The sequence below is a fragment of the Trichechus manatus genome, unplaced genomic scaffold (genome assembly GCF_000243295.1).
Source record: "Trichechus manatus latirostris isolate Lorelei unplaced genomic scaffold, TriManLat1.0 scaffold00042, whole genome shotgun sequence".
In the NCBI taxonomy this organism is placed as follows: Eukaryota; Metazoa; Chordata; class Mammalia; order Sirenia; family Trichechidae; genus Trichechus; species Trichechus manatus.
This window is the reverse complement of record NW_004443978.1, coordinates 15116080-15129396: the sequence shown is the minus strand read 5'-3', so window position 1 is coordinate 15129396 and position 13317 is coordinate 15116080. Positions and strand designations below refer to the sequence as shown.

Genomic DNA, 13317 nt, shown 5'->3' with positions numbered 1-13317 from the left:
TTCTTGTTAACTTTGATAGGAAGTACTCATCCATTTCACTAAAAACAATTCTGCATGATTTGAATCTAAGTGAAAGAGAGGTAGAGATATGACACAAACTTCTGAAGAGACAGAAATAAGGGCTGAGTGAAGTGTATTTTGATAAAACCCCAAAAGAACAGGGAAAAAAACAAAACAAACCTATGAGCGCTAAATCAAGAATATTCACTTTTGCTCATAGATGGTAACTATGTAGTGTACATAATCAAAATAAAAGAGGAGTAAAGATCAATTAATGCTATAAAACAACTTAGATTTTTTAGTCAATCTTTCCAGTTAGGTGAAATTGTAGTAATGCTAAGAACTCCTATTTCTCATGTAGAATTTTAGATTTAAGGTTCAGACCTATATTTTATTGAAAAGAAAGCTGACAGGGATAATTTTAAAATAATTTACATACAACATTCCTACAATGTTAGCAAAATAATTGTTTTTTTCTTTTTGTTTATGCATACAAAATTTTTATATTTTTATAAGCATAGCTTTTATACACTTTTGTTGTCTACAGAATTTTCATAGAGTTTTGATGGGCTAACTAGTTCAATAGTTTAATAATTTGGGGAGATATTTGCTATTTCTTTATTGAATATAGTCTATGGAATAGACTATATTTTGAGTCCCTTCTAAGGGAATGATATTAGGATTTATTATTTAATTTGCTTTCATCCAATCTTGTCCCAAAAGTATTTAAGATAATTCTTCGGTTTAGAGTAAAAAGTTTTCCAAGAATCAGGACGTACCACTCAGAAGGCAATTTAAGCAATTTTGGGGGCAAAGGCTTTACTCTGGTATATCACCAAATAAGAGCTCATCCATATTGTAGCTTAAGAAGTTGATAATACATAATTTTATTGGCACATAGAGTTTAAGGAGTCCACACTGAATGGTGTTTATGTCATAATACCAGTCTTATTAGTAAATGTTGTTTGCCCCTACCAAATTTCATGGCTCTTCATAGTTTTTTCAGTTCATGTCTTCCTTATACGTTATCAACACATGATGATCTCTGCCTTTGAAATGTGGTTTTAGTGAAAGGCAATCCATAGTTGGATCTTCCCAGTATCATTAATGCCTTGCATCCCTATAGATGTGAAATAATAGGGATATGAGGTCATAAAAAGAAGAAGGGCTGCTTAGAAGAAATAGTCTCTGATGTTTCTTTATCACTCTCACTTTACCTGTTCTGTTAGGATCACTTGGATATAGGCATTTGGGGAATGAGCCCTGGTGGTGCAGTGGTTAAGAGCTTGGCTGGTCAGCAGTTTGAATCCACCAGCTGCTCTTTGGAAACCCTGTGTGGCAGTTTTACTCTGTGAGTCAGAATCGACTCGACGGCAACGGGTTTGGTTTGGTTTAGACGACCACTTAATAATCCATTTCATGGTGTATTTGAGAAGAAATTTCCTTTTCTCAGCAGATACTCTAAATACATAAAACAGGTATACAAAATATATTGCCAAAAAAAAAAAATTGTGAATATTTTCAAAGCTCTCTCAGTCTGGTACTTTTCAACTTGGTGCCTTTAGCGGTCTTGGTAATTAAATCCATCTGAGAGTGCCAGGCAGAATTTTCACATAATTATTTAATTTGCTGAGTGACGACTTGGTGTTAGTGCCTTAGAATTTATAGAAAGGAGAATTTTTTTCAGTTTCTTGTTCTCTTTGCATGTGTAACCTCTGAATTTTTGTTCAGTTACTTAGATGACCTCCTGAAGTATGACAATAATGTTGATAAACCAAAAACCAAACCCACTGCCTTCGAGTCAATTCCTACTTATAATGACCCTATAGGACAGAGTAGAACTGCCCCACAGGGTTTCCAAGTCTGCAAATTTTCATGGTAGCAGACTGCCACATCTTTTTCTCATGGAGTGGCTAGTGGGTTTGAACAGCCCACCTTTTGGTTGGCAGCTGAGCGCTTTAACCGCTGTGCCATCAGAGCTCCTTATAATGTTGAGAGGACGGAAAATTAGAAGTACAGGCCACTCACCAGTTTAGGCAATCCACCTATCACACTGGTCTTGGTTTTCTCACTTGCACAGTGAAGGAATGAAACAAGCAGATCTGGTTAGTAGCCGATCTCTTAATCACTGCACCACCAGGGCTCCAGGAAAACCTTAAACCAAAAGCAAACCAAACCGGTTGCCGTCCAGTCGATTCCGACTCATAACAGCCCTATAGGACAGAATGGAGCTGCCACATAGGGTTTCCACGGAGCGACTGTGATTCCAACTGTTGACCTTTTGGTTAGCAGCCGAGCTCTTAACCACTGTGCCACCAGGGCTCCAAGATCTTAGAACCTTCCAATTCCATGATTCTAATGAATTCTTCTTGAGAAATGTTCAAGGGAGTCATATCTCTGGGTTTCTGAGCCAAAGCCCCAAATTTTATGGCAGAATTAAGCATATGGATTCACTATTCCACTCTAGAGCGAAACTATATCAGAGTTTTAGAAAAAAGCCAGTATTCCTAACTAAACCTCATTGGGGAAGCAATTCCAAGCTGGCAACTTTAGGAAATATGTAATCTAAATATGTAATCTAATTCCCTTTTAATTAAAAAAAACCAAAAACTCAATTTATTGGAGATAATTAAATAGAAATTGAACTGTTCATTTTAGACATATAATGGACATTTCCACTTCTGTAAAATGTAAGAAATAATATTAATTCACTTAATCTATAAATGTTGAGAATAATTTGTATCACATATAGGATGATTTGTGGTGGTAAAGTAATATTTAAAAAATTATAATAGATGTTCCCTTTTATTTCTCTATTTTTATGTCTCTTTTACTGAAGAAAATTGCCTTGACATTTTTGCCAATAAGGTAAACTTTTTTTTTAATTTTTAGAGAGGAGAAATTGATAAAATAGAGTTAAATTTTATAGATTCTTTAGAAAAATCATTATTAGGATTATAGCAATTAGAATTGCTCTGGATATTTTAAGAAACTTAGATTAAGATTCTGTCACATGCATTGTAATACACATGAAATTATCTTAAAAGTGATTGTGTACTCAGTAGAATGCCACAATTTTACAAAGCAATTCTATATTGATGTTAAAATGTGACCAGATATGCTTGTGTAAACATGAACAACATTTGACATAAACTGACTTGATGGTTCTCCAGGACTGGAATTCTAGTTCCTATACCTACTCCCACTCATCCATCCACATCTATTGGACAAGTGCCTGGTTAAACAGATGGGCCTTGGACTGTGATCTCAAAACAGGAAACTTCCACCTTTATTGAGCAAAACATTGGGGGAAAAATAGACTATATTGTGTCATTATGTTTCCAAGCATGGTAATTTGAGTGAAGAGTGACCATTTGTTATTGTTGTTTTGGAAATACCCTTTTCCTTATGAATGAATATTTGAAAATTGGAGGACAGCAGATGGAGTCTCAAGGATCTGGAAAACCTATAGATAGGGAAGTAGTTCTCAGTCAAATATGAAAATAAAATATCAGCAGGAGTGTGAAATGCCATGCAGTTTTATAAACACATGTAGCTATGACTTTAGAAAATGTTTGGATTAGCCAAGGGACTTGGATTGATGAAATTCCCACCATTTACTAAGGGGTGTGAGACCAAAAGAAAATTCTCAATATTTTTCCTCTTGCCCCTTCAACAAGTTACACTTCAACATTTACAAAGCTTGATTTTTGGCAGGATATTAAGTCCTGGCTGCTGTCTATGTAAATACAGCACACTTTCTCACTGTGAAGTCAGAGGGATTTGGAGACTTGAGGTGATAGGTGGCAAATGACTTTATGAGAGCAGAAGTGAATTTTGTTTACGGTTCGTTAATAGCATTGCTACTTAGTCCATGTTTGTGGCAAAAGTACTGATGGGAAGGCAAGAGCCCCAAGTAGACAACCCTATACTTGGAAGACTAATAGACTCAAAAGCAATGGGTTTGGTTTTGGCTTTATACTTGGAAGGGAGCCCTGGTAGCTCAGTGGTTAAGAGCTTGGCTGCTAGCCAAAACATGGGCAGTTTGAATCTACCAGCTGCTCCTTGGAAACCCTATGGGTCAGTTCTACTCTGACCTGTAGGGTTGCTATGAGTAGGAATCTAGTCAATGGCAAAAGGTTTAGTGGTACTTGGAAGAGTAAAACCCTGGCAGTGCAGTGGTTAAGAGCTGGGCTGTCAAGCGAAAGGTCTGCCTTTCGAACCCACCAGCTGCTCTATGGGAGAAGGATGTGGTAATTTGCTTCTGTAAAGATTGCAGCTATGGAAACCCTATGGGGGCAGTTCTACTCTGTCCTATAGGGTTGCTATGAGTTGGAATCAACTGGAGGGCAATAGGTTTGGGTTTTTTTGGTACTTGGAAGATTGTCTTGGACAAGATTTGGTTCTATAATATTGATATACTGAAAAGACCTTCAAGGGCATTTGCTCTCCATGTGTTTTCATGATTTCATAATATCCTCTATAGTGTTTCAATAATCAGTAACCCATCACATATTTAACCTGAAAGAACTGTGAATATGGTAATGTTTATTGATGGAATCATTAAACTGTGATATTTCCTCCTAATTCATGGCAATGCATGGTCTGTGGATAGTTCCCTGCAACTGAACTTAAAGACCTTTTACTCCTCTTTCCTAAATGATTTCTTTAATCTTTTGTTATCTCAGTTTTCGTCTGCAAGAAGGGGAGCTTGTTTACCACTTAATTTCCTTATATTGCTGCAGGATATGTTTATAATGGCACAAGATAATGCCTATGAAACATATGAACTCCATGTATAAAGCTCAGTGCAATGTATATTGACTTCTGTTTTGCTGACTATTATTATGCAAGATAAACATAGGCATAGTTTGTTTAATACTTCAGCAGAAACCTGCAAAGGAACTTCCTGAAAATTTGACCTCTTGAGAGAAAACAAATGGAATTGCCTTATACTTTGCTTATTATTTAGCTTCTATAAATATTTGTGCTTGATTAATTGTTAAGAAATGGATAAGAAATGACACAGCATTGTTTTAAAAAAATAAAAAGTTAATATAAAAAGTAATATATCTGTTACTATTTGAGTTAAAGATCCTTATTGAAAAGTGTCTTGAGATATTTTTGATCGATGATGTTTAATTTAATTATCATTATACTTTCATGTAACATTCTCTTTCAAAATCGTTGAAATTGCCTAAATAACACTGTTCTGTCTCTTCTTGCTAAAATGGAGAACTCAGAAGATTAATTTAGATCCCGAATAGAGAATAAAAGGATCACAATATGTACTTCATTTTACTAGAAGAAAGTACATTGTAAAAATAGTCAGTTGAAGATAAAAAAAGAAAAATAGTAAAATATTTTAATTTTCAGATTGTCATAAAAAAATAATAAAGGCTATCTTTATATGAAAGTCCATATTTTATATATGTGTATGTGACATGATCTTTACCAGCTTTTTCTTGAACTGCTCTGGCATATTATATTTTTTATATATTATTTAATGTCTCCCTTTTTTTTTTTTTTTGAACAGCAAATGGCAGCCTGCTTGGAGGAGGAGGGGGTAAGTCCTGAGCATCACTTACCTTAAAATAGATTTTTATTACCAAACTCAAGATGTTTAGTAAATTCAGTGAAACTTTAAAGAAAATTAATTTTGCTATAGTCATGAACCACAAACACGACTTCCAGCAAAAGAATTTATAATAGAAATACCTTGGGTTTGCCTAAATGTTATTTTAACCAACATCAGATATGTGGAATGCTGTTTTTCTTCTCATCAAGCTTTGTGTTTCTACCCCGGTATAAGCTGTAACAAGTATCAGCTACTGAGGTGAATACACGTATAGTAGATGGTAGTCACTGCTTTTTTTTTTCTTTATGAAGTCTAAAACAGCAACACATTTAGGGGCGTGTGGTTTTTTTTGTCACCATAATGCCATTCTTTTGTTTTTCATGACTTTGTAGCTTGGAAGCTTAATATATCAGCCATTTACTGTGTTAGATACAAAAGAAATTAGTATTAGCGCTTTGCTTTGTCTTTGCCAATTTAGAGGAGAAAGAGAAAGAGGTTAAAACAAGATGAGAAAGAGAGATTCCTGGACTGGAAATTTTTTTGATACTAAAATTTTGTAACTATTTATTATTTTCATTTCTAGGTTGGAAGATGAAAGCTTTCCTAGCCTCAGTCTATATAATATAGCAGGGAAGAATAAAAGTATGCAACAGAATAGGGTTCCTTTTGTTTAAGATCCCAAACCTGTTGTCTTCAAGTCTATTCCAACTCGTAGTGACCCTATAGGACAGAGTAAAACTGCTGTATAGGGTTTCCAAGGAGCGGCTGGTGGATTTGAACTGCCAGCCTTTTGGTTAGCAGCAGAGCTCTTAACCACTGTGCCACCAGGACTCCATTTAAGATCAGAGGGATATAAATAAATTTGTTCTCTATCTCACTTTCTCTCACTCTCACTGTCTCCCTTGCTCTTTTGTTCTCGCTTTTCATTAACATCATTTTAAGTAGGTATAATTGTACAGAGCTTTAGGCTTTCAAAAACTTTCCAGGCTTTCATCAGCATAATTTTTATTTGGAGATTAAAAATTTAACCATTGTTCCTATGTAAGAATCGGTGTTTTTTCCTTAAACAAAATCTTGGAAATAGGAATGATAAAGAAGAGTTTAAAACTAAAAAGTGCTCTTCATATTAATACATGTCAATGTACGTTTTATAGCAGAATATAGGGAAAGAGCATGGGGTTTGAAGTTGGTCTTACAGTATGAATACTGTGAAAGAGTTCCTTAACATCTCTGAACCTCAGTTTCCTGATCTTGAAAAATGGGGAGAATATCCATTGCCTAAAATGTTTGCCATGAGAATTAAATGAAAATGTCTGGTATGTAACAGAGTAGTAGGGGGTCAGTAAATGTCTATTTCTTTTCTTCTTTCCTAAATTACTTTTGAAAATATAAATCTATCGGATTTCTCATTATACTTTTTTTATTTTTCAGGAATTAGAAGGGAAATTTGTTTTTTCCTTAGGAGTTGAATTCCCAGTAATTTTTTCCCTCTAGGTCACTTACAGCATGTGAAGAAAATATTATTACAATAAATTATCATAGGGCTGATTTTCTTATAAAACTATATTAATATTTTAAAAAACCTGAGTGATACTTCACCAGGTTAAAACGGTGGACAAATTAGCTAGACAGTTAATTTATGGTTTTTGCTAATTTTTTTTTTTTTTTTTTACTGATTTGACTAATTATATTAGTTAAGATCATTTTAGCTGCCCCTAACAGAAAAACCCAAAATAATAGTGCCTTAAAGGATATAGATATGTATTTATGTCTCATGTACAAATAGTCTCAATGTAGATTAGAATGGTTGTATGGTAGTTCATGGCGTCATCAAGGACCAAAGCATAGCTTCCATACTCAAGGTCACCTCAGGATCCATGATGACTGCTGGAGCTCTCGCCATCATAAATATGGTACAGGTCAGGTAGAGCAGAAAGGGCAAAAATCAAAAAGGCAGGCCCCCAGAATTCAGTCAGTTTTATTTAATCTGCTTTACCTAACATCCCACACTATCCTTGAGTGTGATCAGTTGTTCATTTCTGGATTCTTATAGTCTTTTATTCCAGTAAGCAATGTGCTCACCAAAAATTCAATGTTCTGTTTACTAAGGAGGAGGGGGAGTGAATGAACAATATTTGCCATAGTGGTTACCTTATATTGTTAAGCTGCTTTGTTTTACTATGCATATACATAGTTGGTGTGTATAGAATTAACTCTAGTGACTTGGCTTATATTTCATTACAGTTCCTCTATCCTTTGTGAGATGACACATTATGAATTTTTAGCAATCATAAAACATTTCAGGAATAGGCCCACTCAGTTTTCTGTTTACCTCTACTGTCCTCCTCTTCGACGGTTGATTTTGCTAATTGCAGTTACTTGCCATAATTTCTTATTTCTGATTTCTACAATTAGTAACTCAGCATCGTCATAAAGATGAATTCCAAGTATTTAAATTGGTATAATTTCTTTCATTAAAATAAGTTACTGACAGGCTTAAATTCATTTATGCATGTCTGGAGATGTCAAGATTACTCTAAAATACATGTCTGATTTTTGGGAAGCTGCATTTAAAAATTGAACTTAAAGAGTATTTTTAGCCTTCTCTGAACCGAGTTCTGGCCCTCTGATTCTATGACAAGTCTTTTCAATCCTGTCAGTGATATTTGTAAAGTAATAGCTAGTAATCATCCAATAAGGAGCCACTGAATTGATGTAATTCTCTTGGATTTAATCAATAGTGTTTATTATTGACTTGAATTTGTATCCCTTCAGAGGCCTCTAAAGAGAATAATTCTTAGATTGACTAAACAATTTAATCAAGACAATTTGACACCCCTTACAAAAATAATAGAAACTACCTTAAGTATAATTTTTTCAGGTCCTCAGATGGGCTTCTCCAAATTTTAAGTAGTACTTGACTGTATATGGAGCCCTGGTGGCATAGTAGTTAAAAGCTTGACTGCTAACCAAAAGATTGGCAGTTTGAATCCACCAGCTGCTTCTTGGAAACCCTCAGGGGGCAGTTCTGCTCTGTCCTGTAGGGTTGCTATGAATTGGGATCAACTAGACAGCAAAGGATTTGTTTTTTTTTTATTTTTTTGACTGTGTATAGAATATCAGTGTATGCAAAATTATATTTTAGACAAAATCAGTATATGTCAAATTATATTACCCATGAAAGCTTAGCCTTTTTTTGTTCTTTTTTAGTGTTTATACAAGAAGAGAGTTCTCCTAAAAGGAGGTTTTAAAAAATGGTCACAGATCATCCTTTCAGTTCTTATTGTAAAGTGAGAGAATCACTTCACTAGGGTGTGATTTTTATTGTTTGGGCCAAAAGTAGTCTTTTTTAATGAACTTTAGTGTCAGTGACTGTACTTCATTGTGGTGAAAATAGCTGATAGGGTCATGTCTACCCAGTCATTTAAGTTGAAATGCTTAGTAAAATTGATCATCTCTGTCTATATTTCCTAGATATGTTAAAGGCAGGGACAGATATATACTAGTTGTTCAGTTAAGTATGTGGCTAGTTTATAGTGACTGGGTTCTTCTAAAAGTGAAGACACAAATAGATTTTACCTTTCAGGCAGCCTTTACACACTTTTGAAGTTCTATTAATTTTTACAAGCTTTTCATCAATATTAACCATTATTTTCAATGCCACCCTGTATAACACCTTAAATACATATATATTAAAAATGCGTTTATTTACTCATTTAGTTCTTTTATTAGTCAGGATAGGTTATGTTATACAGTGGTAACAAATAAACCTTAAAATTTTAGTGGCTTAATAAAATAAAGTTTATTTCTTACTCACATGATAGTCTGAGTAGGAGTAATAGCTTTTCAACTTAGGTTTGCCTTCAGATGGTAATTCAGAGACGTGAACTGCTTCCATATCTTTTAGCTTCACCATGAAATATGTGGCTGCTAAAGCTGTCACAGAACAGAAGGAGAGAGCTGGAGGATCTTGTGAGGTGTATTTAAATACCAGTTTAGAAAATGGCTTACATCACTTCTGCTCACATTTTCTTGGTTAGAATTTAGTCAAGTGACCCCCCGCACCCCCCAACCTAACTGCAGGAGAGGCTGGGGAACATGGACTTTTCCAGAGTTCCGGGAACAGGAAATTGTATGGCAAATACATGGCACCAGTGCCTCTGCTACAGTGCTCAAGTGAGATCGATGTTCTTATTTCTTATTACTGTTGTTATTCAGAAGAAAGACTTGGCAGTCTGCTTCTGTAAATATTTACAGCCTTGGAAACCCTATAGGGCAGTTCTGCTCTGTCCTTAAGGGTCGCTATGAGTCGGAATGTACTCTGTGGCAGTGGGTTTGGTTTTGGTTTATTGTTGTTATTATTTTAATGGTTGAGGAAAATGAAACTTAGGGAGATTTGGGGACTTCTTCAAGATTATCCAGTTTATTGGGGACAAAGTTTCAATGAGAGAACAGTGCTCCTAACTCCCACTCCAGGGCTCTTGGTCTGGCTCTGTGTTTTTTAATGTACCTCTGCTTTCCAGGTTTGCTTTTTCTATGTACAGGTAGGTAACTCTGTTTACACCAAGAAAAATGAAGGAGAGCACAGGAAATCATGCAGCTGAGTTACGGATGAGGCCTTCCTTGGCTTATTTTCACAAGTCTCAAGCCCTGTTGATGATATGAAAGTATATACAATGTCATTGGCTTATGCTACCTTTGGATTGCTGCCCAGGTTCAGAAAACTTTTTTGTTTATTTGAGGTTCAGTCTTAGATAACATTGCATTTTAAATACATGTTCATCCATCATTAATAAGAATGTTTTACATGCACAAGGTCCTGTTATGTTGGTACTTTTGAAACATGTAATAAAAAAGAACATCATTGCAACCACTCTCACATTATGTCAAGAAGCAGAATTTGAAAAAAAAAAATCAGAATTAAAGAGCTAATTCTTCAATCCCTTTCAGATCACTACATAATAAAAAGGAACAAAATCTGCAACCTTTCCTTCAGATAATGTCTTTACCTTTCATTGACACAATAGTTTATATAAAACCAGAACCTGTTGAAAGAAGCCAAACAGGACTTTGTTTATGGGATTCACTTTCTCCTCCAACCTGTCAGAGCTCCTGAGTGCTGATGCCTGAGGAATAATGTCAGTCATTTAAACTGACATTTCCTGACAAGAGTGGCAATTTTAGGTTGACTTTTTATATACGTAACTTTGTAAATTGCTATTTTAATTATAACCTACTGCTGTCGAGTCGATTCTGACGCGTAGTGACCTCATAGGGTTTCTAAGGCTGTAAATCTCCCTGGAAGCACACTGCCACATCTTTCTCCCACAGAGCCACTGGTGGTTTTGAAGTGCCAACCTTTTGGTTAGCAGTTGATTGCTCTTATGTATGTGTGTGTGTATATATATGTGTGTGTTTGGGTGTATCAATGCTGTGTTCTATTCTAGACATCATTTACAGGGCAATTCTGTAGCAGGTTAACTTTTAAAACCTTAAGTGCAAGCAAGAAGTACGGCTAAATGAATACTTAGCACCAAATGGAATGCATGGGCAAGCCTTTTTTCTAGAATGAGAACACAGTCAAGTGTGAGAGCAGAACACGGAACACCTATGGCCTCTCCTTCTCTGAAGCCTTTCTGCTCTCCTCGTGTCCCTTACAATGGGCTCAAAGATGGATTTGGTTCAGTAGCCTGGAGTTGTTAGTTGTTCCTTTGGACTCTGCCATTCCTAGTTGGGCCAGTTCTACTTGTAGAGAGAATTCCTAGCACCTGTTTATTATTAATGTCCATTTATATGTTAAGACAGTTTGTGCAAGGTACCAAAATTCTTGATTGAAAAGCAGAATAATCATAAGATTATTTCATATCATATAATGGATACAGTGCATCTCCACCCACCTGTCACCTATTCCTGCACACAGACATGCATATGTGCACATGTTCATTCATTCATTCATATTCATTTATTCAACAAATATTCAAGTAACTACTGTGGGCCAGTATTGATTATTGATTTGACAACAGACACATCCATTCCTGTTACCAATCTGGTCCTTGTTTGGCTAACTTCTATGAGAAATTATAATTCCTCACATTATTTCAGGTGTTCCAAGAATTCACCTGGCATGGGTCTTTTGAATTAAAGTGATAACTTTCACATCAATATAATAGGCATCAGTTCCTTTCTTAAAAGGCAGAACATATATCCTGAGAAGTACTCTTTTCACAAAAATGTGGATGAGTTGCCACCCTAACATGAAAAGCAACATGTTTAATGGGCTTATTAAGTGTGTTCAGGTGGGAATCCTTTCCTAAATTACTCCTTAAACATTCACGAGCATAGTGGAATATCCTCTTATCCTCACTCCACATGCAAAACAGTTTTTCTCTGGGATTATGTCACTTCATTGCTCAAAAGCCACACAAGTGATTCTGTGCTTCATTCTCGTTAAACCTCAAGATCAGTCCAGGCGAGGAAGGACCAAGGGCAGTTAACAGGGAGTAAGGTGTCAGGGGCTTGCCTCTCTGAAGAAGCATTCAAGGCTGGCGGGCTGGCTGACTTTTTTTTGAAAAGGGAAATGTTTTATTTATATAAATTTAAATGGCTGTTAACTGATATGAAATAAGCAAAGCTCAAATCAAGTCATGGAAGTCACTCCCTAAACAGAACTGAAATTGCATATACATTACTAAAATAGCTCCACTAAAACAAAGTAGATTTACATTTCTTAATATGAGAAACCAACAAGGTAGGCTAGGTTCATATAACAAACAATATATGCTCTATAAAGTCTCAGGAATACCCAAATATGTTTTGGTTAGGATATGAAAGAAGGGACCACATCTAGCTGGCGGTGGTAAGCAAGCCAGTGAGGTTAGCCAGCTGGCCTATCCCCAGTAGGTATGGACCTGGGGAGTAGCAACAGTCTCTCAGTCCTGGAAGGGAGCAGCCCAGCAAGAAAAACTAGTAACAGAACTACAGGAAGGAAAGTGATGCTGACCCATAGAATATAAGGCTTAAATCCCAACTGCCTCAGGCAGGATTGATCCTGGCTACTGCAGGCAATTGAGCCTGCAGAGGAGATCAGGAGGCCCCAGATGTGAGGAAGGGGAGGAAGCCAAGGGAAATTAACATTCAATTACATACTGAACCATTTTATCTTCCTCTCTCCCTTCTTCCCTCCCTCCTTCTTCCTTCCATCATTTTTCTCTTTCTCAGTCCATAGCACAAGAAAGGTTCTTCAGATAGGGAAAACGAAGCACTCAACATCTTGGAGCGATCAGGAAAGGCTTCCCAGAGAAAGTGTCACTGGTGCAGCTTTGAAGGGCGAGTAGCAGTTTGGCAGGAAATCAAGGGAATGATCCAACCAGTTGTATGTCCTGCTGTTTGATGTAGATATCTTGCTCTGCTTCAGTCAGCCTCCTCACTGTTTTAAAGTCTTATTAAACATGGCTTCCTCTAACAGTCTAGGCATCCCACTTAAAATGGAGTGAAAAGTGTTAGGGCAGAACTAATGAGAGAAACCCTGGTCTGGTAGTGTTTGGCAAAAAACCTCCACCAGACCAACCTGGAAAAAGTATGGTGGACGTCACTAATACTAGTGCCTCCCTGCCTTGCCTTCTCTTCTGGCTACCTCTCCAGACTAAGGGCTATCTCTCCAGCTGCTCATACCAGTTGGATTTCTAGTATGTGCTTTCCTCATTCTGCATAAGTCCTGTTGGGAAAATCGTTCTGTCTTT

The 13317-nt window shown here is 36.3% G+C and overlaps 1 protein-coding gene across 1 annotated transcript in view; it reads left to right on the top strand.

Moving 5' to 3' along the window:
* MACROD2 (mono-ADP ribosylhydrolase 2) overlaps positions 1-13317 on the top strand; it is a 2703848-nt gene that overhangs the window by 563908 nt on the left and 2126623 nt on the right. The window contains exon 4 of the mRNA XM_023731427.1: positions 5537-5566. Coding sequence (XP_023587195.1) covers positions 5537-5566 — 30 coding nt within the window. The remainder of the gene's footprint in view (positions 1-5536; positions 5567-13317) is intronic.